At 37.9% G+C, this 24358-nt stretch overlaps 1 protein-coding gene across 3 annotated transcripts in view; it reads right to left on the bottom strand.

Moving 5' to 3' along the window:
- The window catches only part of scube1 (signal peptide, CUB domain, EGF-like 1), a 260941-nt gene that overhangs the window by 26192 nt on the left and 210391 nt on the right, over positions 1 to 24358 (bottom strand). For all 3 annotated transcript variants that reach the window (XM_073059144.1, XM_073059146.1, XM_073059145.1), the window contains 6 exons: positions 19551 to 19667; positions 18586 to 18708; positions 15292 to 15411; positions 11747 to 11839; positions 9432 to 9548; positions 5411 to 5569 (listed from right to left, as the gene is read on the bottom strand). In XM_073059144.1, the coding sequence (XP_072915245.1) occupies positions 5411 to 5569; positions 9432 to 9548; positions 11747 to 11839; positions 15292 to 15411; positions 18586 to 18708; positions 19551 to 19667 (729 nt within the window). The remainder of the gene's footprint in view (positions 1 to 5410; positions 5570 to 9431; positions 9549 to 11746; positions 11840 to 15291; positions 15412 to 18585; positions 18709 to 19550; positions 19668 to 24358) is intronic.

The raw sequence follows: 24358 nt of genomic DNA, 5'->3' as shown, positions 1-24358 counted from the left end.
CTTTATTCTTGCATGTGATCTCCCAAAATGTAACACCTCATACTTGTCCTGATTAAACTTTATTTGCCAATTCTCCTCCCAACTTTCTAACTGACTTATATCCTTCTCAATCCTTTGATAACCATCCTGTCTATTCACTACTTTTAACAATTTTCATGTATTTTATAATTGAACTAATGAGTTATCTACTTTTCATCCAAATCATTTTATTACAGACAGAGATTCCTGCACTGATCCATGCCGAATATCAAGGGTCACAGATCTCTGTCGGAAAAGTATCTCTTCACCACAAACCTCGATCTCCAATGTTGTTTCCAATTTATCAATTCACTGTGGATCTCACATGACTCAATCTTTTGGACAGGCCTACCATGAAGGATCTTGACAAATGTTTTCCTAAACTTGATGTAGGCATATTCCATTGCCTTACCCTAATCAATCATCTTCATCACTCCCTCAAAAAATGCCTCTATCAATTTTTGAGATAGGTTCCATCATGCAAAGCCACAAAAATTATCCCTAAAAAGTCCATGCTTTATGAAACACAAGGAAATCCTGTCCACAAGTATCTGCTCCAATAATTTCCCTACCACTGATGTAACACTCACCAGCTTGTAATTTCTTAAATAAAAGAGCAGCACTGGTTATTTTACTGTTTTCTGGCACTTGCTCTATAGATATTTCATATTTTCTTATCTTAATGTTTAATTTTATAGTGAAAAACAAGTTTACTTGTGCTAAATGGAAAGAATGAGGAAAGGAACTGTTTCTCTCTGTTCTCCATTCTGCAAGTCTCTGCAACAAGAAAAATGTAAATTTGTAAGCTCCAGGTAGGACCTTGAGGACAAGAGCAGAGGTCAACGTGGAGCAGTGGAGTGCTCAGCAACTGGGAGTAAAACATCCCTAAAAGCAAAACAAAGTTTGATCAATGATTTGGTGTGACAGAAATGAATAAAGAGAAAAGGTCGTACAATGAGGAAAAATTACTCTCGAGCGGAACTTGCTCTTCAAGCCCCTCCCTTTCAGTGGAGAAGGGTATCATTATGGTGCCCGCTTGAGGGTGAAATCTTGCAGCTATCTCAGCATCTCAGGGTTTTGACATTTGAAAAGGGCACTGAAAATAAAAACCCTGCAGGTTGCTTTTAAGTGGCTCATTAAAAGTTTGTGAATTACTATTTTCAAGTGTACAGTCAAACATCTGATGATTACATGGGTAGATTCTTTTATCATGGATTTTCAAGTTAAAGAAAATTAAATTAAAACCCAAGAATTATGTTTGTACATAGTTCATAAATCCATCTTCACACTCTTAGTTTTCTCTTTCCTTCCAAAGTTCAAATAACATTTATTATCAAAGGCTGGCAGTATGGGTGGTTAGGTGGCAGGTGAAGTTTAATACTGAGAAAGATAAAGAGTTACACACTGGTATGAGGACCAATAGAAGGCAATGTAAACCAGAGGACATAATTCAGAATGGGATCAAGAATGGAGAAATCTGGGGGTATTTCTGCACAATCCATGGTAACAGTCTTTTCTCCAGAGCAGTTTGAGAATGCAGTGAAGAAAGATGGGATCCTAGGTGTGTTGGCTGTTAATGCAAATGACACATTTCACTTTATGTTTCGATGTACACATGACAAAAAAACCTGAATCTTGAAGCTTTACATTGAGAGAGGGAGAAAGTACAAAAGGAAGAAATTCACAATGGACATTTATAAAATTTTACTGGTTCAGTCATCACTATGTAAGATGCGAAGTCCAGAGCATTACAACACAGCTACATTAGAGCCACAGAATCCTATCATAATTTCTTCATTAAAGAAAAAGTGATTTGCTTCCTATTCCAATTACCAAGATGTACATATAATCGTGGAACAATACAGCATAGATACAGGCCCTTCAGCCCAGCCAGTCTATGCCAACCCTGGAGCCCAATCAGCTAATCCTAATCTCCTGTGTCCAGTCCATGTGCGTCTGAGTCCTGCATCTCCATGTACCTCCCCTCGTGCTTCTTACATGATACTGTTGTATCTGCCTCAACTACTTCCTCTAGCAGCTCATTTAGCATACTCACACCCTCTGCATGAAAAAGTTGCCCCTCTAGTCCCTTTTAATTCTTTACCCTCTCACCCTTGATCTATGCACCCTCTCCCCCAGTTTTGGACTCCTCTATGCAGGGAAAAGACTTTTACTATCTACCTTATCTTTGTATTTCATAATTTTTAAATCTTTCGAGAGTGTGAAGAAGAGATTAATTAATAATGACTCTTGGAATGAGGGATTTAGTTATGAGGATAGGCTGAAGAAACAGGATTCACAGAGAGATACAGAATGGAAGCAGCTCCTTTGGCCCACTAGGCCAGCACTAACCATCCAGCAGCTCTTTCCACTAACCTTACATTAATTCCACTTTACTCTCCTGGCATTTGCATCACCTCCCTCCAAATTCTACCTGATAGGCTGGGGACAAGTAGCAGTGAAATAATCTACCAACCCACATGCACTTGGGATGTGGATGGAACCCAGAGTACCAAGGGAAAACCCATGTGGTTTCTGGAGAATGTACAGTGCAAGCTCTGTATAGAGCGCCATTGAGATCAAGATTTAAGCCAGGTTGCTGATGATTGCGATTCTGTGGTAGGGTGGTAGCAAAAGGATCTGATGGAGTTACTTAAAATCAGAAGGGTCTAGACAGGAAAATTGAGAGAAATGCTGCCTGATGGTGGAACAGTCAAAAACGAGAATGAAGATGATTTTCAAAATAGCAAAACTTATGAAGGTATACTATGTCTCGTACAGCAGATAGACCATTTTTGTTTGTTGTGGAAGCACTGGAACTTAGCATTCAAAAGGGAGCTGAATAGGACTTCAAAAAGGAAAGAAGATGCAGGACCATGGAGGCAGGCGAGAGAAGGATCAGCTCGATTGCTCTTATGGTGAGTCTACATGTAGTTGATGATCAGAATGGTTTCCTTCAATGCCTTGATCATTCTGTGATCTTGTGTTACTCCAAGTGGCCAACTCTTATCCCAAGACACAGCCATTGAAATAATCATTGTACAGTCCCACTGATGTTCAAAGAGCAGTTTGTATACAGCTGTATCCCACAAACAACATGGCTATGTCTGGAACATCTATTTTGGCGATATTGATGATAAAATGCTGCTGGCAAGATGTTTTTTGCCTTCCTGGCATATTTTCTATTTTTCAGATATTTATCCAATAGACTTTGAAGTAAGCAGTTTGGCCACGTGACCTCATTCACTTGTTACACCTGCATTGAACATGAACTGCTCAGACACAGGCTTTGAATTGACACACCAGATTAATCAGTTTGGAAATGTTGTTATTAAATGTTCTTATCATTCCGATGTTCACTTATGGTCTTACAAAAAGCATTCTTATGATGTATTTGCAGCAACAAACTTACGCATTGACAACTTTTTGAAATGGCCTCTTCCTATTAAGTGTTTGCTTTTGTCGTCAATAATGAAAAGCTACGTTTTCCTATATATCTGTATCTGGAAGTTACTCATTCCTAAAGCAGAAAGAAATCCTGGGCATAGCTCAAGTCTGTTGGCTTAATGCATCTCACATTATTTTTGGTGTCTTACTGCACAGTCACTTGAAAGATGTCTCACAAGGAAGCTGCCAATAGGTATCCCAACTTTGGCACAGCTAACAAAATTGTCACTCTTCAAACAGACCAAAGTATATTTCAAAGTACATTTATTATCTAAGTATGTATGTTATGCAACCTTGAGATTCATCTCCCAATAGGCAGCCACAAAGCAAGAAACCCAAAAGAACCCAGTTTTACAAAAAAGACCGACACCCAATATGTAGAGAGAACACAAATCATGTAAACAATAAAAGCAAGCAACAACATTCAGAGCCAAATTGAGTCCTTAAACCCAAAGCTCGGAGCAGCCAGTGTAGGCCCATAGCCTCAGTCTCAATTCATCACACCAAATGACAAATCGCCACAAAGCATGGAGCAGCCGGAGCAGTCTCACAGCCTCAGTGCCGCGGAGACTTGAGTAAACATCATGGAAGAGCGAGCAGAATCAGCCTGACCCTTGTCTTCAGTTCGACACCCTGCCTTTTCAGAGACATCTGACCCTGTAATTGGCACATTTGGCTGAAAATTCAAAAACTGCTTTCTCTGGTTTCCTAAGCCAAAGTGACAGAGCCTGGCCTGAGTGTGAGGAACTAGCAAGGTGCTTGACTGATTTAAGCACTGGGCCAGATTAGAAAGGTCAGGTATGGGCTAAGTCAAAGCAACGGGGCCCAGGCCCAAGCGCGTATTGAAGCAGCACAGCCCGGGTCCGAGAATGAGGAATGAGATGAGGTTTGACCGATTTAAGCACCTGACTGGATTGAGAAGGTCAGGAAGACAGGACTGGAAGCTAGGTATGGGTTGGTGTTCAGCTCACTGCTTCATGAGGTCTCTGTACCTGCAACTAACAGGCTCCTGGATCAGCTGCAGTGATGACTGGCTGCTTCATGACTTTTGTGAACTTTAATTCTGAATGTTTTTTGCTTACTTTTTACTGTTTGCACAATTTTCTTTGCATGTTGAATGTCTGACAGTCTTTTTTAGTTGGTTCTATTGGGTTTCTTTGTTTTATGGCTGCCTGTAATGAGATGAATCTCAAGTTTGTATATACTATACGTACTTTGATAATAAATGTACTTTGAACTTCTCATTCCAGAATGCAGAATGGGCATTCACACTGATGGTGATTCCTTGAAGATCTGGAAAAAAGAAACCTTTCATATGTGTAAACAACAGCAACTTGGAAGACCTAGTGCTTTATACAGCCTGTCCTGCAGAAATTTTGTCACTCCTGCACACCTCAATTTGTACTGACTCCAAGGAAGGTTGAAAACAAAAACACACACCAGTTTAAAAATTCTCTGAGGGAATAAAGTCCTACAAGTCCCCTTAGCAGAAAATTAAGCTTTACAAAAGAAAAGCAGGGTTTCAGTTGATTATTTCCATGTTTAGAAAGTGCAATACTTTGAATAAAAACACAACGGACTGCAAATGCTGGCAGCCTGGAGCAATACACAAAGGCACTGGAAGAACTCAGTGGATGAGACAGCATCTGTGACGAGAAATGGCCTCCATCCCTTCCCTCTACCATTTTATACTAGCAATCTCCCCAGTTTATTTCCAGTTATGGTGATGGTTCTCAACCCAAAATGACGACTGTCCAATTTCCTCCATAGATGCTGTCTAATCTGCTGAGGTGCTCCTGTATCTTTATGTGTTATGCATTTATTAAACGAAATTGATTTCTCTGAAATTGACCTCTCCATTAAATCCACGTAATTTCTCTGAGCCACAATGGTCTTGGCTGTATAATGTGAGACTGATTAACCTTAAGTTTAAGTAGCCACTAACCTGTCACCTGTTCAGATTTCATTTCTACCTCGAATTCTGCTGTAATATGCGAAACCTCCTTAGATGGTGACTTGCGTCCACGCCTCCGCTTTTTGGAAGAATCACACTTCAGATTTACGAATGTCACATGGCAGTTGTCTGTGCATGGGAAGTGTCCACCTTTGTGCAAAGGAAATTGAAAAGTGAAGAAGCAGCATAGAAAATAAAATAACAGCATCTACATGACGAGATATAACTGCAAGGTATTTGGCAACAGTATACATTGTGGTGCACTTTCAATCTCAGATAATGTTTTAGCAGGTATCTTAAATTTTGGAATTTCCCTGTTGATAAAGTCTTGCCACAGTAGGATAGAGATTAGCATGACACTACTACAGCTCGGGATATTCCAGAGTTCGGAGTTCAATTCCAGTTCTATTCTGTAAGGAGTTTCTGTACGTTCTCCCCATGGAAGGCTTGAGTTTTCTCTGGGTCCTCCAGTTCCCACCCCAGCAACCCCTCACCCCCCCCCCCCACCCCGTACGAAGACATTCCAGGGAGGTCAATTGATCATTGTAAATTGTCCTGTGGTTAGGTTAGGGTTAATTGGGTTTGTTGGGGGATGCTGGGGTAGCATGGCTCAAGAGGACAGAGGGACCTACTCTGCACGGTATCAATAAATAAATAAATATCAGCTGATCAGATTATCCACAGCCAGATCCTGCCATGTTAGCCTTACCTATGTAGGTGACAATTTAAAGATTGCTCTGAATGTTGACTAGAAAACAGAACATAACACTAAATTATCAAAGGTTATATTGATCACATTATTGGTTTATATCGGTGGCAAAACATTGTATGCTGAAGAGTTCCTACTGTGCTGTGATGTTCTATGTTCTAAGATCTACAAAGAGCAAATGAAAACATTCCAGAGGAGTTATAATAGTATATTATAGTAATTTCATCAGACCTGGATGAATTTAGTACATCCATAATGACAATTTAAGGCAGAACAAATGAACTTCAGGTTTGGAATACTGAGATACAAATAAGCCTTTTGCCATCCACTCAAAAAGGATACTTTTGCCATCCACTCTAAAAGGGTAATGACATTTTTCATTACTCATAGCAGTGTTTCTGTGGACTTTCTAAGCCACATGATAATTGAAAGGGACCTATTTCGGTTAAAGACACCAAAAATCAACCTGAAAACACCTAAAATATATTTCAAATGGGCACTTTGCCAGGAGATAGACTGAATTCTAATCATACCAGTCATTTTGGACTTGATCTAAGTCACAGGACCCACAATGTACTCTCTCTCAAAAACTAAAATAACACTATGTATTTATTTCCAAGTGAACTATGGGAACATCTTTGCAACTTTTGGCTGAGTAGCTTTATTGACTTTGACATTCAAAATACACATGACGTTGTCTTTCAGCTTGCTCTAAAATACTGAGTGCATTAATATAAACTGCAGTACATCATCACGGGAACCTGCTGGGCAATTGATGAGGAACTGCCATCACTGCTCTCACTGATGAATGACACCATCTGGAGCACACTTTTAAAACTGCAAATATCCCTCAGTTCACAATACTTCTAGGAACTGCTTGGGCTTGCTCTTCACAAATTTGTCTGAAAATATTGCTGCAACTTGTTTGTTAGCAGTCACTTCTGTCACTCTTGCAATGTGTTACTGACATGGTGTGAACACATACCATAGCTATGTAGAATTTGATCTGTTATTTGACACCTTGGACAGCAAATCTAACAATGGAGATAACAAAGAAATTGCATGCTTCTCAATAAATGAACAAACAATAATCCCATTTATATAAATAGGAATATATACTTCTGAAATAAGGTCATTAGTATTGCAATTCAGGTCAGCCATGCTCTATAATTTGCATTTGCTCATCACTACTTCCTTTAGCAATCCTGTATTGTTGTTGTGCTCCAGAGAACAAGAATATTTATTACTTTGATGTCATAGGAGATTTCAACCTCCACTTTAAATACACCCAATGACTTGGCCTCTACAGCCAACTGTGGCAATGAATTCTACAGATTTACCAACCTCTGGTTTAAAAAAAACTCCACATCATTTCTGTTCTAAAGGGATATCCTTCTATTCAGAGGCTTTGCCCTCTGGTCCTAGACTCTCTCACTCTTGGAAACATCCTCTCCACATCCACTCTATCTAGACCTTTCAATATTCGATATGTTTCAGTGAGATCTCCCCTCATTCTTCTAAACTCCAGTGAGTACAGGCCCAAAGTCATCAAATGCTCCTCATATGTTAACCCCTTCATTCCCGGAATCATTCTCATAAACCTCCTCTGGACCTTCTCCAATGCCAGCACTTCTTTTCTTAGAAAAGGGGCCCAAAACTGCTCACAATACTCTGTGTGGTCTGATCAATGCCTTACATCCTTGCTTTTATATTCTAGTCCTCTCAAAATGAATGCTAGTATTACATTTGCCTTCCTACTACCAACTCATCCTGTACCTCTAGCGAATCCTCCCAAGTCCCTTTGCACCTCTGATTTCTGAATTTTCCCTTCATTTAGAATATGCACTTCCCTACATTATATTCCACCTGCCACTTCTTTGTCCATTCTCATAATCTGTCAAAATCCTTCTGCAGATTCCCTACTTCCTCAATACTACCTGCCTCTCCACTTACTTATACATATGTCAAACACAAGAGATTCTGTGGATGCTGGAAATCTAGAGTAACAAACAAAATGCTGGAGGAACTCTGCAGGTCAGGCAGCATCTCTGGAGAGGAATAAAAAGTCAAAGTTCTAGTCTGAGACCCTTCATTAGGATCTGTTTTTCTACTGCTTTTAAGCATCCCTGGTCATTTGGACATCAGTGAATAGCAGAACGGCAGGAGTTTCAGAAGACTGTCTTGAGGAAAAAGTTAATCTGGATTATGATAATGTTTTCCATCCACTGAACAGTTGCAGAAGGTTGCAGAACCTCTAAGGCTTGTATTTACAAAAGTTAAGTGTGACTGTGGGCACCCTATGAGAGACACATGGTGCACAGGTCACATCAGCCGTGGGCGAGGTCTGATACAATCTCACCCAATAACCCTTCAAATACCATTAATAGTCACTAATCAACAACCATGGTCTGAAAATTAAAAATAAAATAGTGTGGATATGCATTTTTGGAAGACATTTGAAAAACATATTTTTTCTTAGTTTTTCCTTACTCTTCCTCTTAATCTAATCTTTCAGTACATGATTGGGGTTTCTTGATTGGACAGTCAATCTAATTCACCAGTATATGAATTTGATTTTACCAATCTCTCATTCCTTTCTATTTCTCATTTTGGATAATATCAAAAATATATATAATATATTCTTGAAAATTAGCCTGAGTTAGTGATATCCAGACATAAAATTGAGTGCTGACTTTCAAATTTCCTGTTGCGCCAGCTTTGAGTTTAAACCACCTTTAGTCATTAAAATGTCATTGGAACAAATAGTTACAGCATGGAGTTAATTCATATAGCTCTTTCCAGAAGCTGATGCCCTTTGGAATTCTGAATAAGTGAGAAAAACCAAGAATTTAAGCTAATTTTATTCTTTGTGAAACAAGACTTCAATAATGTGTATCATTTAGTCAAAGGGCTTCTATCTGAAGAATGATTTTTTATTAATATTGCAAGTCAGTAATAATGGATTGTTCTGCTGTTATGGGCAAATTAGCAATGAAATTAAAATTGGCAGATGCTCAAGGGCAGTTCATTGACGATAGGTATTCATTATCTTTACTAATGTTAAATTTGTTCCTTCAATTTATTGACACTTTGGATTTCAGATATCACTTCTCTACCGCAATCAATATTTTGACTCTGTTATGGCAGGCAATGAAATTTATTAGCATTGACCTCTGTTCTCACTGACAAAAACATCAATTCCTTGTAAGAATAGTTTATGCCAGTACACGTTATTTTTCATACCAGAAGCATGAGCTCATTACATTTCAGACCCTTCCCTGTTATAAACAAACTATAACATACCTGACATACTTTGCTTCAGACTATCCTTAATCCTCTCCTTAATTCGTGGTCGAAGATGGCACTTGGCATCCTTTATCTTGAATCTAGCTCTTTGCTTTATTGGAGGTGCCAAGGGATCTGAAATAAAAGGAACTGATGTCTTCAGTATCAGAAGATTTAGGTTTAATATTGTATTCCAACTCATTAACAGGATATGGCCTACATTGAGAATGTCATCCCAAATTACTCCTAAAAAGAGCTGGTTAATTTGTATAATCTCTGGTGAAGGTACTTCCACCAGATATGAGTGTACTTGTTCTAGAACCCTAAACTTAAGCCAAATAGTTGTTTTTAAGTACCTTCGCTTTATGAAGATTATACCGTGGCAAACTATAAGTCAAAGACTAATTAGTCCCTTAGCTGCAGGAGTTTAGCTGTTAATAATCACTCTCCCAACCAAGGAGGAGATACTTCCAGCTAATGAAGCAAATTAAACACAATTATTTTATTTTAAATGGAACTCATTACTTTTGAGGAATAATTCTAAAAGATTATAATATCTACAAAGGATTTCAAACTACAAGTACAATTCCTACAGATTAGAAAACCACATCAATATGTTGCAGATAAACATGTCATCTGTCATGTAAAAGATCCTTTGTGGGTTGAGGCTGAGAAGTAAATTCCATGTTTTCATCACGGTAACTCTTCCCTACCCCTACTGCCTTCTGATATTTATTCTTTTTTTTGACAGCCATCTAGTGACAAGCTCACATGCACGTGATGTTTGTACGACTGCATTGATCATGTCAGATGGCAGGAGCTTTAAGTTAGCAGACGATGTTGTTTCTTCTGATTAGGTTGCAGTCTCAGTAAAGTCAACAATGGGCTTCCTGAGCCTGGCTAAGTAATACAAATTAAAAATTAACAATAAAAATCTTGAACCTTGAACAGTTTCTTCTGCTGTGCTAAAAAGCTGAGTTTAGCAAAGAGCCTCCTGACCCTGGATAGTGAATATCCATCACAAAAGTGGTTCAATAGAGGCTCTTTGGATCTAAAAGCAGAAACAATTTTGAAGGACCAACAATTTATCAGAATGGATTGTGACTTTGAAGAGAATCTGGATATGACAGTTGTCCGCTGGTGGTAGTGGCTTTGAGCTTGGGGAGGGGGGGTGATGTACAGTAAGTTGGATGAACAACTGCAGTGCATTTTGTAGATGGTAGATCAGGCAGCCACCGAGCGAGGAAATACATGTTTAGGCTGGTGGACAGAGCGTCATTCATCTAGTTTGAGATATTCTGGACGGAAGAAAACTTCTTGAGTGTTACCAAAGTGGCACTCTTCCAGGCAAGTGGAGACTATTCTATCACACACTCTCTTTGTAGAGACAGTCTCTGACTGGAACTTGTATGGTATGCACATTACTGGCCAAGTAAATTAGAAATGAATACAATATATAAAAATTCAAACAGAGCATCAGATAATTATTATTGCATGTGGCACCAGTTCTCTAATGAGCTCCACATTTCAAACCTGAAGTCACTCCAGTTTCTTATTCTTTCCTCATTCCCTTTAATAGGCAGCCATGGTACCATAACTCTATTATGGTGCAAGGTGTTCCTGAATTTGGAGTTCAATTCTGATGCCATTCAGCAAGGAGTCTCTGGATGTCCTCCCTGTGGAATGTGTGGGCTTTCTCTGGGTCTCTTGGTTTCCTCCCACAGTCTAAAGGTAGGTTAAGTGGTCATTGTAAATTACTGCTGGGACACAGTGGCTCAAAGAGCCTACTCTGCACTGTATATTTGTGCTTTAAGTATTTACTTAATATCCTGCTAGATATTCCTTGACCACAACTAGGATTGCACATCTCTGGCCTGGATTTCATGGAGTAAATTTAGCAGTTCAACACTGTACTGCCAGCATTTGGCTTTTCCTCAGGATTTTTGGAGCTCCTGGTTGAGATGTGTTGGTCAGTGAATACAAAATAAAAGTCTCCACTCTCAAGTGTCTTGAAACAAGTCATTCCTTCACTGTCACTGAAGGAATGTGAAGGAACCCCAACCCAGTACCAGAAGGACTTTGGTAGCTCAAAAGTGCAGCTTACCATCAACTAGGGACAGGCATCAGTACTAGGCTTGTCAGCTATGTTTTGGATTGTATTAACAAATAAATTAATAGAGATTCCTTATCAGAATCACTGAGAGACTAAAATAGAAAAACAAATGCCATTCCAAGATAGTTTAGCAATTATACTAATCACCCCAGAGAAAAAAAAACATTGCAGTAGTGCATGCCATATTCCATTTCATTTAGATCCTGTGTGAGTCAGTTACCTGCACAGCTGGGGAGAGTTGCATTTCGTTTCTGTGAACCTTTGGTTGGCTGTATTGGAATGCCACAACTGAAAGTATAGCTGTTTTCAGAATCTAAAGGAAGATAGAGATTATATATAAGATTAAGATGGATAGTAATAGTGAATCAGTTTTTTTCTAACAGATCTGTAAACAGAAATTGAACTTTATGGAAAAACATGCATAGAGCAATACAACACAATACAGGACCTTGGCCCAATGAGTCTATGCTGATGATGATGTCCCTGCATTTGGTTTATATCCCTCTAAGCACCACCCCTGCTTATTTTAGATAGGGATTTCTCAGCTTGGTCACAGTGGCTGTGTTTGGGTTATGAAAGATTTAAGCTTTTATTTGTAAGACAATTTATTTTACTAAAAGCAATTAATATTACTTTCCAAATCTGATAGAATTGCCTGACTTTCCCAGAGCAACTTCTATACAACAATGCAATTGATATCAAAGAAAATTATAATGACAAATCCTATTTCTGTATGAGTGAATAAGAAAGAAATGAGAGTAAAAGTGAGTGAAAAAACACCAACCAGGGTGCAAAATCAATAACATTTTTGTTGTTTTCCAGATAGATCAAGATTAGTTCTAAAAAATAAAATTCACGTCTTGTTCATTCCAGGCACCCAGCACTCTCTGTGTCAAAAAACTTGCCCTGCATTATCTCCAATGAAGCTTACCTCCAAGAATGAAAAAAATAAAGAAACCTCTCACTTTCATATTGCTTTTCAATCCAGACTGATACACCATTTAAAATGAGTTCAGCTGCGCTACACATGCCAAACACCCTGAGCATAAAGTAGAAGGGCTTGCTGTCATAAGCACCTGTCGCATAGCTCAGTACAGCTGAATTCTGCCCTTGAACTTAGTACCTGTCGTCAGCTTCCATCTTTCTATGTGTGGATGTGGAAGTCAAGAGTGCGCAAACCTGGAATCTGCAACACGCTGACTGTTCCATGGAGACAATCACCATGAACGGGCCCATTGTTCATTAACTGTTGTCTTAATAGGGGATTGCAACCTATTCGGAAAACATCTAAATGTATCACAAACCTTGTTGTTAAAAATCTCCCTGTGTTATGCTGGGAAATTTATTATAACTAGTAGAGATCTTGAATCTCAGTGATTACCTTACTAATCTGAACAAGCCAACAATAACTAAATCAGACAGCACTTGAACCCTATTTATAGTCCTTCTCAAGTGCATTTTACATTTTTGTTAAGTATATTTATACAGTGTTAAGTATTAACATTCAATTATTCATGACCTGCTTCTACTTATATAAGCATAAGTATATATAATATATATCACAAATACAAGAAAATCTGTAGATGCTAGAAATCCAAAGCAACACACACAAAATGCTGGAGGAACTCAGCAGGCCAGGCAGCATGCATGGAAAAGAGTAAACGGTTGACATTTTGGGCCAAGACCCTTCATCAGGACTGAGAAAAAACTGGACTCCTCATCTTTTTTCCCAGTACTGGTGAGGGTCTCGGCCTAAAACGTTGGCCGTTTACTCTTTTTCCAAAGATATACATACGTATATCTTTATGGGAAGGGTAAATAAGATACTATGGCAAAAAGCATAAAACAACAAATTCACTACCAGTGAGACCATTATATGATGTGTAACATGTCGTGTTCAACTTGCTTTTTATTAGAGTACTGCTTCTCTAGAGTACTCATGATGCGCATTCTACTTACTCCATAAGCAGATTTGTTCCTCTGTCAGTGCAGACACTATTTCACAAATGTACATTGTACACTGTCAATACTAATACATTCCCACACTAGACACTTCTGAAAAGTTTGATAAATTCTGAAAGGATGGGAGATTTATGGCTGTGGACAGCAGAGGAACTGCTGGTATTCTGACAGCAAAAATGAAGTAAATTCCAGACTTCCACATGTTAAAATGACACATGGATGCCCAGAACTCATTACCAGTTGGGAGGGTGGGGGGTAAGGGGTGGTCAGCTCAGAGTATATTCTGTTACACATGCGGATGGTAGAGGACAGTTTCATTTATACAGTTACCACAAAGGTCTTATATGAGGTGAAACCTTTTACAGGATCCCGATTTATTTCAACATGGTTTAAAGAGTATAAGTTTCAAAGGTGACGGGGAAGGCAAGTTAAAAGAATAATTACCTTAATTTAATGTTGCTGATATCTTACCAGTTTTTATGTATCATTATGATTAATGTTTTAAATTTCCTTATTACTTACATCAATGTTAATAGTTTTCAAATGTGTTCAAATGCCCACTTCCAATATTAATGGCCAATTTGATAAACAGTTTGACTGTCTGCCAAGAATGTTTTGGAAACTTTGCCTCTATGCAGATGTGCTGTGGACAAGTCACTGTGAGTGAACACAAGATACAGCAATGCCATGCAAATGGGTCCACAGGTGGTGATGCCAGGAAAGAAGATCAGGATGACCCGATCTACTGTTTAGCAAAGTCAGATATCTTCCCTGTGCCAGTGAGTGCAAAGGTTCTTTCTAAAGAAGAGTTTGGTGAGTGAAAGAAAATTTCAACAAAGAGATTTGAATTTCCAAGAGGTACTGAGATACTCCACTGAAATGAGGGAGTTTTTGTTTATACCATGTTATGATATCCCAAAATACAAATGCTGATATTTGGTGTAAATATCTCAATAGAAAATAGGTGCAGAGCATGGAGAACCCAGAAATAAGAGTAGAGTGGTTAAGGCATGGAATAACCAGACTTTGGGAGAAAGGATTTTGAAAATGGAGGAAAGGAGACTAACAGGAAATAGAGAGTTCAGGATGAGAGTTATAAATTGACAACACCTGGTGAGAAAGGAAAATGGCCAATCTTTTGAATGACTGCAGTTTTTTCTCCAAGCCTGCTGGGCTAAGTTGGGAGATGGAATAGTTTAGGGAGGATGTGATGAGAAATGAAGACTAGATTCCTAGGACGGAGGCTGTTAAGATTGCAAGTCACTTTTTTCTGCATGGGGTGGTGGAGATTGATGGCTAGAGACATGTATAGTGAAAGCATTGCTTCATTGAAAGGTGAGCTAATAACCTTATTTAGTGGAGGTAGAATTCTCTGTTCAAATTCCAGATTACTCACTTGGTGTTTGTGCTGCTTTGTCTTACCTGCTTTGTCAGTTCACCATAAATCATGTCACAATACTTTTGTATCACCTAACACAACAGTTGGTACCACTTACCACTGTTAAAAATTAATAGACAATGATGGACAAGAAGTTAATTATTGAATGCCTTGTATTTTCAGAACTGGTAGCATTGGTATTCCATTTTTTACTATTTGTACACTATTTGGTCAAATAAATTATTATTCTAAGTACTTATTCCTACAAAGCTCTCCTTCGTTATCATCCTGCATTCGCAATTAAATTCATTTGATAACCTGCCTTTTGTATCAACAATTCAATGCATTTTTCAAGGCCCACTTTCAAAGTCACCCACTTCTCCCCACAATGGTATTGACATAATCTTTACAGAAGGAATGCTGACCTGCCACAAAGAGTGCCTTTGATGGGCAAGACAGAGAGCAGCTTTCTACTCCTCTGCTCTTACTGCAGATCAGCTGAACTTTACGTGCAACCTTTGAATTTCGGAGACATTTCACCGTCTCTGAGGGAGAAAGAAATATTGATTACAAAGAAAGAAATGGTCGACGTGTTAATCACCATAACAGATTGAGGCAACTGAAAAGGCTGAGAAACAATGTCTTTACAGGTGATTGTTACATGATGTCTCATTGGAGAGATGGAAAACACTCTGAATCTTGAAACAAAATTTACTGTATCTCTGAGTCACATATGATAAACTAACTTGCAAACATTAGCACCTTCAGTACAGTTAATTTTCCCAAGTTTATTCACAGGGCACTTTGGATAAAATCTCAGAAACATCATGTGAAGTAGAAATAGGAAGATGATTAAGAATAAATCCTTGAATGATAGTTAAAGATCAGGAAGAGATCTTGCAATGCAAACATTTTAAGGCTAAAATGATAAAATTCCCATAAAAATAAAGGATCTCGGAACATAACAACTGACATCAAAACATCACAGATTTGTTGGTTTTAAATGGGACTAAAATGGCAGGTAATGTTTTATAGTGCAATAGAATATGTTGCACTTTTGACAGGCCAGAAAATTTGTTTTTATAGATTTTGATTCAGCTCTACATTTTGTAGAGAAAACCATTCAACATTGTTAAGTGATTACTTGTACCTTAGGAAATTGAATTGTTTCATAGAGTTCTGTACAATAATTTTAAAGTGTGGTGGTTAAAAGATAATACCACACTTGTGATTAATGCATGGTCTTTCTGTATCCCTTCCCCTGCATTTCATCTTACTCCTTCAAGATTTCTACATACCTGTCTTAAAAGCCATGTATTATAAATCATTTTTGAATGTTGCCAATTTATTGCTAAGATGATGGCTTCTACATTCTGTTGCAAGGTGCATGACATTTGGCTTGAAAGCTATCAAAGCGTCTAACAATTAGTGGAAAAAATAACAAAGTGAAATTAACCAGGCAATAGATTTTTTCAAAAACCATAATGGCTTTGAAAGATGATCAATAACATAGTGAAACCAAACACAGTACATGATATTTTGCTTGTTAAAATAAAAGGCAAGTTACAAATTTAGTTGATTTGTTTCTCCATTTCTCTCTCTAATCTACGCACCGAGGCCTTGTATATATACTAACTTGGAAGTAGTGCCTGACTTTTTTGGCATTTTGTTGATCTGTTTCACTTCACTGCTTCTTATTAAAACATAGGTTAAATTAAATGCTGTTCAAAGTATATGATGTTAGTAGAAGGAAATGTAATACTTCTTGCTTAAAGTTTTCATTATTATCAGGCATAAAGAATTTGCAAAGATAAAATAAAACTGTTGGGCATCTAAGAGCTACCAACCAAAGTTGAATTCTTTCCCAGAATTTTTCAGACCTTGTATTGACACTATACCAATGTGACATTCTCCATATCCCTACTCATCATCTACCAAATTGTTAGAAGTGCAATTGTGCCCATTTGAAATTGCTCCAATACACTTTGCAGTTTGACTACTGAAAAATAAAGACAGACCAATCATTCAAGCAGAGCCCATCTACCCAGATTTGCCTGTTCCCGATTTTGAAACTGATAAGAACAAAGAAGAATGCAAAACAATCCTATATATAGGACAAGTAATTCAGTGTTGAGAAAAGCAATGGAACCAATTGAAAAGGCTAGTGGAAAAGATAAGAGAGCAAGGAACAAAGATGTGAAGTATTTTTCCAGGACGCTGACACTTCTGGAGTTGGGCAGTAATAGCATTCATACTGGATGACAACACTGTCCGAGCTTCCTGTTCATTATATTTACTGTAACAGTGTACTCTATTCCACCCCTGATGGTGAGTGAAAGGAGGAGGTGTTTACTTTCATAGTTCTAACTTTAGCTCTCAAGATGACTGAAGTACTGTATCTGAACCCTGGATGTAGAGACTGCTAAATTCAATTTATTGCCACTAAAGCATTTTGTATAGAAATAAATGTGTACAGAAATAATTAAGTTTTGAGATCTGAGTGCTGAAGAGTACCTGTGACAAGACAGATAATACATTTAAGATACTTTAGGTTTAATTTGAACTCACCTCAAAGGGATCGAATCTAAGACATCATGTGGGATGTCATATATCACTGCAACATGTGAACATTCACAACATGCTTTTTATTTAAATATGGAACTGTTAGTTGTGACACATTTTATTTTACTTCACTTTCTTCTGAGTATTATATGTGTTTCATTCCAGCAGAAACCATCAAAATAAACTTATTGAGGGGAAAGAAACATTACAAGACTCAGAGGAATCCAGCTTTACATATTGGTCCCTCAATATGATCTGCGCTGAATTAGGCAAGATAATTATAAGAACATTAAAATTGTGCTTTTCTTCTTCCAGAGGACTATCTAAAGCCATGAAAGTACAAGCCCAGATACAGGGAAGGACTATAGCACATCAGAGATCCTTCTACAGGTAAAGAGCCTGTCAGCTTCCACAGTTCAGATTTAGATAGCAAAAATATCGATGTCAAGCTGAAGGTCGGTACTCTTGCCTACGGGAACAAAGGTGTAAAATGAGAAAACGTTAATCTGCTCTGGACGGCAGGTTGGAATTTCAAATTCACCATCTCCTGCTTTCATCAGTGCCAATTTAGTGAGGCGCTGAGCAAATCTTAGACATCCCCCAACAGAAAAATCACTTCAGAAGCTTTACTCAAGACAGTTTGTATTCACCTCACAGAAGCCTGGGGGCATTGCCAGTAACATTTTATTCTGTACTAAGAAAGGTTGATCTCTGAAATATCCTTTGAAAATGAAGAGAAGTATAGACCACTATTAAAGTAAAAAATTAATTTAAATACATGTATTCCCAAAATTGCTCCTTAAATATTTATTCTACCCAATATTTTCAGTGTCTTATCTTAGCCACACAGATAAATTAAAAATCTGTTGAAAAATTACTGAGTAAAGTAAGTTAAGACTCTTATAAGGCAGATATTAGAACAAAAAATGGAAAAGTCTGACATGCATCCAGTGTACAACTCATGGCAAGTTTAAGTCAGACTATTGCATTTATGAAATGTATTCTGCTGCTGCTACAAAGTTCAATGCACAAAAATTTCTCTGTAAAATTAGAACTGAAAAGTGTAGACACTTAAAGTGCATTGGTCCTTTTTCATGTTGATTCTGCCCAAATTAACTTTCTCACCTTGCCATCATTATTTCTAAAGCCATACTCACCGGCACAATCTTTTTTGTTCCAATGCAATTTCTTCCCAGGAGGACATACACACTCATAACTTCCCATTGTATTAATACAACCGTAATCACAGCTCCCATTATTTATACTGCATTCATCAATATCTGAGAAGGCAAGAAAATACATTATGATGGCTAGAATTATTACTTGTGGTGTAAGAATAAAATTCCTGTATTATTAATTATAAAATCCATACTGACACTTCAGTTTGTAAAAGGAAACAAGATATTTTCTTTGAACATAGCTAAGAGGTGTATTATTCTAGGTCCATTAATCAAATAATTACCATGTTGGTATTACAGTGGAACTAAGTAACTAGCTATACCATTTAGGGGCAGCTAAATTTAGTGTATTAAAGTAAAATGATAAAACACCCATTAATATGACCTCTTCAATTTTCATCTTATCCAAAATAATTTCTTGTGTTCTACCTTATGCTTTTAACCCCTTCTTCTCTTACCTCCATTTCCATTGATATCAGTGTCTCATTCATTTACCTCCTACTACAGCCAGAGACGTCACAATTCCTACCTTTGGTCTCAATTGGCATCAGACCAGATTAAGTCTTTTTTGTGCCTTTTGCATACTCTTGTTAGTCCATCATAGCAGATTACCTAGCCTTTTTAAAAGCACTAACCCAAATTTCTCAGTCATTCCCAATGAGACATTGACTATAGACAAGGACCTCTATTTTCTTGTATTAATCTCCACTCCATCACCCAACCAACCGAAACCTTAGCTCCTTCTTCAGTAACAGAGGAAAAAATTTATTGTAGGTTTCTAACAACTACAATCTCACATTGTGTTGCCTAGCCTTTGATTCACAGTTCGGTGCCGTATTTCATCTTTACTTCAATATAAATATATGGGATGTCACTTACTACTGCTACAGTTTATTATTGGCAGAACATGTGATTTACAATAACACACATTATATTGCACAAACCTCCACAATGAGTCAGTCCGTATAAAGTATAGCCTTTATGACACAAACATTCAAAGCTTCCTGGATAGTTGATGCATATGTGGTCACAAGTCCTTTCAAAGGAGCACTCATCGATATCTTAAATTGAAGAAAAGAAATATCACCATCCAGTGATTAAAATCACTGTTGCATACCTTCATGCAATTAATAAAGGCTCCAGCCCCATATGGTCCTTCTTTCAGATTTATTTGAAGCATAAATATTGGAACCTGTTTAACAATTGAGCTAGTTTTCCAAGGGAAGTTTCTTTTGGGAACATTCCCGAAATTCATCTGGTGACTAAACTCAATCCATTAAATGAATCATTGCCCAAGCAATGTACTTGCGAGATCCAGCTGATCAGTATTTGTGAATATTAGAATGCATTGTAGGCAGCACATATGAAAACAGTTGAGCCTCTTTACTTAACTAGTGTACAGAGCCCATGGCTCACCATTGTACACAGGAGTGTCAACATTTCACACACATAAATTTTTGTTTGCTCAAGAGACCTTTAGATTTACAGCTGCTCAGTTTCTAAGTGAGGCGTGATGAACAGAAGGAATTCTTTGACATTTGGAAACAGCAGCACTTTCAGTTTCTGACCACTGTTTCGTTTGTATATACTTCAATGGGCACAAAGATGATGCAGTTCATTAAATAAAAGAAAAGCAAACCTAGCATGGACCATCAGCATGGACATTGTGGGCTGAAAGGCCTGTTTCGGTGCTGTGTCACTCCAGTACTATATTTCCAGCCTCAGCATATCCACTGAGGAGTGTTAATAAACTTGCTTCACCCTCCTCTGTGCCTTTACCAAATTTTGTACAGAGATCCAGGCTCAAAAAGGTAAGTTCCACAAAGTTTAAAGACTTGCATTTAAAGGTGTGAGCTACCTAATGCAGAAATTAACAAGCAACTTAACACATCAAATAAAAGAAAAATCCTGAAATGGGGTTGATTGAAAGTCCAAGGCAACAAACTGTTACACGCTATAAAATTGTAATCCGATAGTCACAAATCCCAGTGTTTTTCGTGGATGGAACTCCTGGCTAGGGAATACCTTGCAATTGCCAATCACAATCCTAGGTCTAAACATAGAAAATGTTGGTAATTCAAAGCAGATCAAGTAGCTATGTTGATAGAAAGAAGATCAGTAACATTAGGGGTGTTTTTGTTTTAATTGTTTCTTCCCAATTAAAACAAGGAAGATGTGATAATTTCTGCTTCATCCAATGTATATGCTTTACTGAAATACAAGCAACATGTATGATTTGGCACAAAATAAAAGCATAGAAAATATGACTGGGCTAATACGTTCATTGTTCTTCATTTACCCATATCTAGGGTCTCATAAAATACTGTTTTGTAAAGTTCTCACCATCTTAAGAATGCTTCAATGATAACATAGTCTAGGTATTCTTCAAAATGTTAATTTTTGCTGCTTACTTTCCTCTAAAATATACACATCTATTGCTCACTTAAGAGCTAGATAAATATTAATACAAGCTAACCAGGATGGTTTGGGGATTACAGTTTTAATTTGCAATTCCAGCAAAGGAATTATGTTGGAGCAGAACCAGTTCTATGTCCAATAAAATCTCCATCCAACATTTTATTTCAAGCACCCATTAATTTTTTGATTCAAATTCAAGCTTTCAGTAGACTAAAACATGTACTATGTTGACATGCTGTTGTTTTGTCCCTTCTTTACTGGTTTCAATCTTGTCCAAAATGATGGAATTAGTATACCCTAAGGGACCTTTAACACACCCTGGCTGAAGGAAGAGGGTAAGTGTGTAGATAAACTAGATTTAGTCCCCAATTTTCATATAATTCCCACTATAACTACATGAATGGAATCTTTATACTGTATTTTTTATCTGACTGAGCTAGCTGCTTAACTCAAATGGTAGCTTAATAAGACAAGTTAATTAGTGCCTTATGCCATCCATGGGAAACCCTGACATCATAACAAGCTGCAGTGACAGCCCTGTTTTTAGTTATTTCTCTGCCAACATGCCCACGGGCATAGAACTCTTTGTTTGAATTGCTCTGATCAGGTTTCAATCACTTTCATGGATCCGAAAGAGGACCAATATGTAAGTAATATTGGTTAAAAGTACTACATGCTTGTTGCCCTTCTTGTTTAACTTGCCTAGACTAGGGGACTAGAGTTATGAGAAGAGGTTGTGTGGACTAGCACTTTATTCCCTGGAATGTAAGAGGTTGATGGGTGACTTGATAGGGGTATATAAGTTCATGAGGATCACAGAGGCGGTGAAAGCACAGAGAAGGAATGCTGAAAACAAGACAGCCTAGGTTCTAGATGAGGTGAGAGATTTATAAGGGACATCACAGAAAGCTTCTTCCTGCAAAAGGTGGTGCACACTTCGTAATGAGTTGCCAGAAATAGTGGTTGAGGTGGGCACCTTAGCAACATTTAAAAGCCATCTAGATATGTACATGGATAGGAGGGTTTTAGAGGGCAATGGACAGATGGGACTAGCTCACTAATCAACAAAGCTGGAATGGATAAGTTATGCCAAAGGGCCTGTTGCCATGTTGTATGACTCTATATAAGTCTGCAGTTCTTTGACATAATTGATTAACTATTCTCTCTAGTATCATCCAGCTGCATAGGACTGTACTTCTCTGGTTTCATTATTCATCACATCCATCACTGCCAAAGAATAACCTACATTTCATATTTTTGTACCATCACCTTGGTCCCTCCGATCTTATTTCACTTTTCCAGGCTGTCTTTTGGCAACATTATCAAAAAATACATCTTCCTCAGCTTCCCCAGGCAATCACTATGACAATGATGGAAGAATACAATAACTCATCTACTGCTGAAATTCCTATTCATGCTTTTGCAACCTGTAGGCTTGACTGTTCCAGTGCCCTCCATGTCCAGCCCCAAGGCCACCCAGATTTCTGCCATCCATTTTTCACCAAAATCGATCCCCATTCACCTATCACACCTCCTGTGCTCCATAATCTACAACATTGCTGAAGATAAGTGAACTGTTGTTTCAACATTTTTATTTCTTATTTTTAAATCACTCTTTCAGCCTTACAGCTTTATAACCAGTGCTCTGCAAATTCTAGCTCAGAGTCCAATTGCTCAACTACTGGCAGCTTTATATTCCCTTTACCCTCTGGATGCCCTTTCAAATCTATACCTGCCTCACCATGGGTGTATATTTTTCCATTGATGTGAGAGTGAGGCAGGGCTGCCTCTTTGCTCCAGGGAAATAGGGTTGATCCTGACTTCGGCTTCAATCCAAGTGGTGTTTGCATGTTCACCATGTGACCATGTGTGTTTCTGACAAGTGCCCCAAATTCCTCTCACATCCCAAAGAAGACATTGCAGGTTAATTGGCTACTTTAAATTGCCTTTCTCATAGATTGATTGCTAAAGGTTCAAAGAGGAGTATTTGCATGAGATTAAGTTGCAGAAATATGGGAAGAGGAGATTTTGGACTGTAGGCATGGCTCTGCTGCAAGTTTGCATCGACTTGAGGGCTTGAATTGTTTCTTCTATGTCATTATAAATAAAATGTCTTTGATAAGGTTCTTGCAAAATCACCTTGTGACGTTGTTGCTGCGGTTGTGAAGGATTGCTTCACTCTGTATAATTTGGCAGAATTTGTTCCCAAGAAAACTTGGGTCAGAAATGTGCATTCAAGAGGAAAAGTCAGAGTTTCTGCTATCCAGTGGATTCCATATTCACACTAATGACCACTCTCCACTCTTCCACACAAGATTCCAGCAGTGGCTTTCCCAAAACAAGCTAGCTGGCTCTTCCATTCACTCAAGTAGATGACTGGCTAAGGTGTTAGGTGTTTTGCCAAGATCTTCCATAGGGACTCTTGGTCAAAAAGGAAATTGTCTTTAACTTGATTTTCGTTTGGAAAGTTTAAAGTCACCCTTTTCTTTGCATGGGCTGGGTCTCTCTGTACTTGGTATTGTTTGTTAAAGTGTCAAGATTTTGCCACAACTTGGCATTGAATATTTAAACTCAAGAGTGTATTGTATATAAACTGGAACAAAAATATCACTAGTATAATTTAATCCAGTTGAATCTGATCGGCTGAGATAAAATTTTATTTTGCAATTGATTGTGTTATTGATGATGTGAGAGTATTTTGTTCATAATGAGTACCAGTTTCAAAAGGCATTCCATTTATAGCACTGCTCTCCCTCAAAATAAATAATGCTGGCTACAAGTAAAGGAAATACGTGATGTTACTACAAATGACTTTCCGGAAAAATTACATCATTTTTCATGTAATCCAAAGCAGTATAGGAACACATTTTTTAATGATTCAAAATCCCCAAGACCAGTAACTTACTCCTTTTGGCACTTCAGTCAATAAAACAAACTACTTAGCACTTTCAGGTTAATGCCCCCTGCAGCAACCAATAAATCACCTTCATGCTGGTTTGCTCAAAATATCCATCAATTTACAAAGCTAGCAGAACAGAATAAAATATTATCACTGACAAACCGTGCCTGGAGTTAATTACAGAGCAAACTCCCTCAGTGAGTGGTGTGGGTGTTAATGCCCATGAGAAACAGACTGCTGATACTGCACTGCTTTGTCTTGCAGCAGCTGGTCCCAATAAAGTTGCCCAAGGGGGGAAGAAGCTAATCTTAAATCCAAAACTCTGATCCTAGTTTCTGTGGATTTTCCATGCCCTATCTAAACCAATTATATTTATTATAGAAACATGTATTAAGGGCACTTTTAGGTTTTAAAAAAAAGCAGATCCAACAATCA

Source organism: Hemitrygon akajei, chromosome 10, assembly GCF_048418815.1.
Source record: "Hemitrygon akajei chromosome 10, sHemAka1.3, whole genome shotgun sequence".
Classification (NCBI taxonomy): domain Eukaryota; kingdom Metazoa; phylum Chordata; class Chondrichthyes; order Myliobatiformes; family Dasyatidae; genus Hemitrygon; species Hemitrygon akajei.
This window is presented reverse-complemented; position numbering and strand designations above follow the sequence as displayed.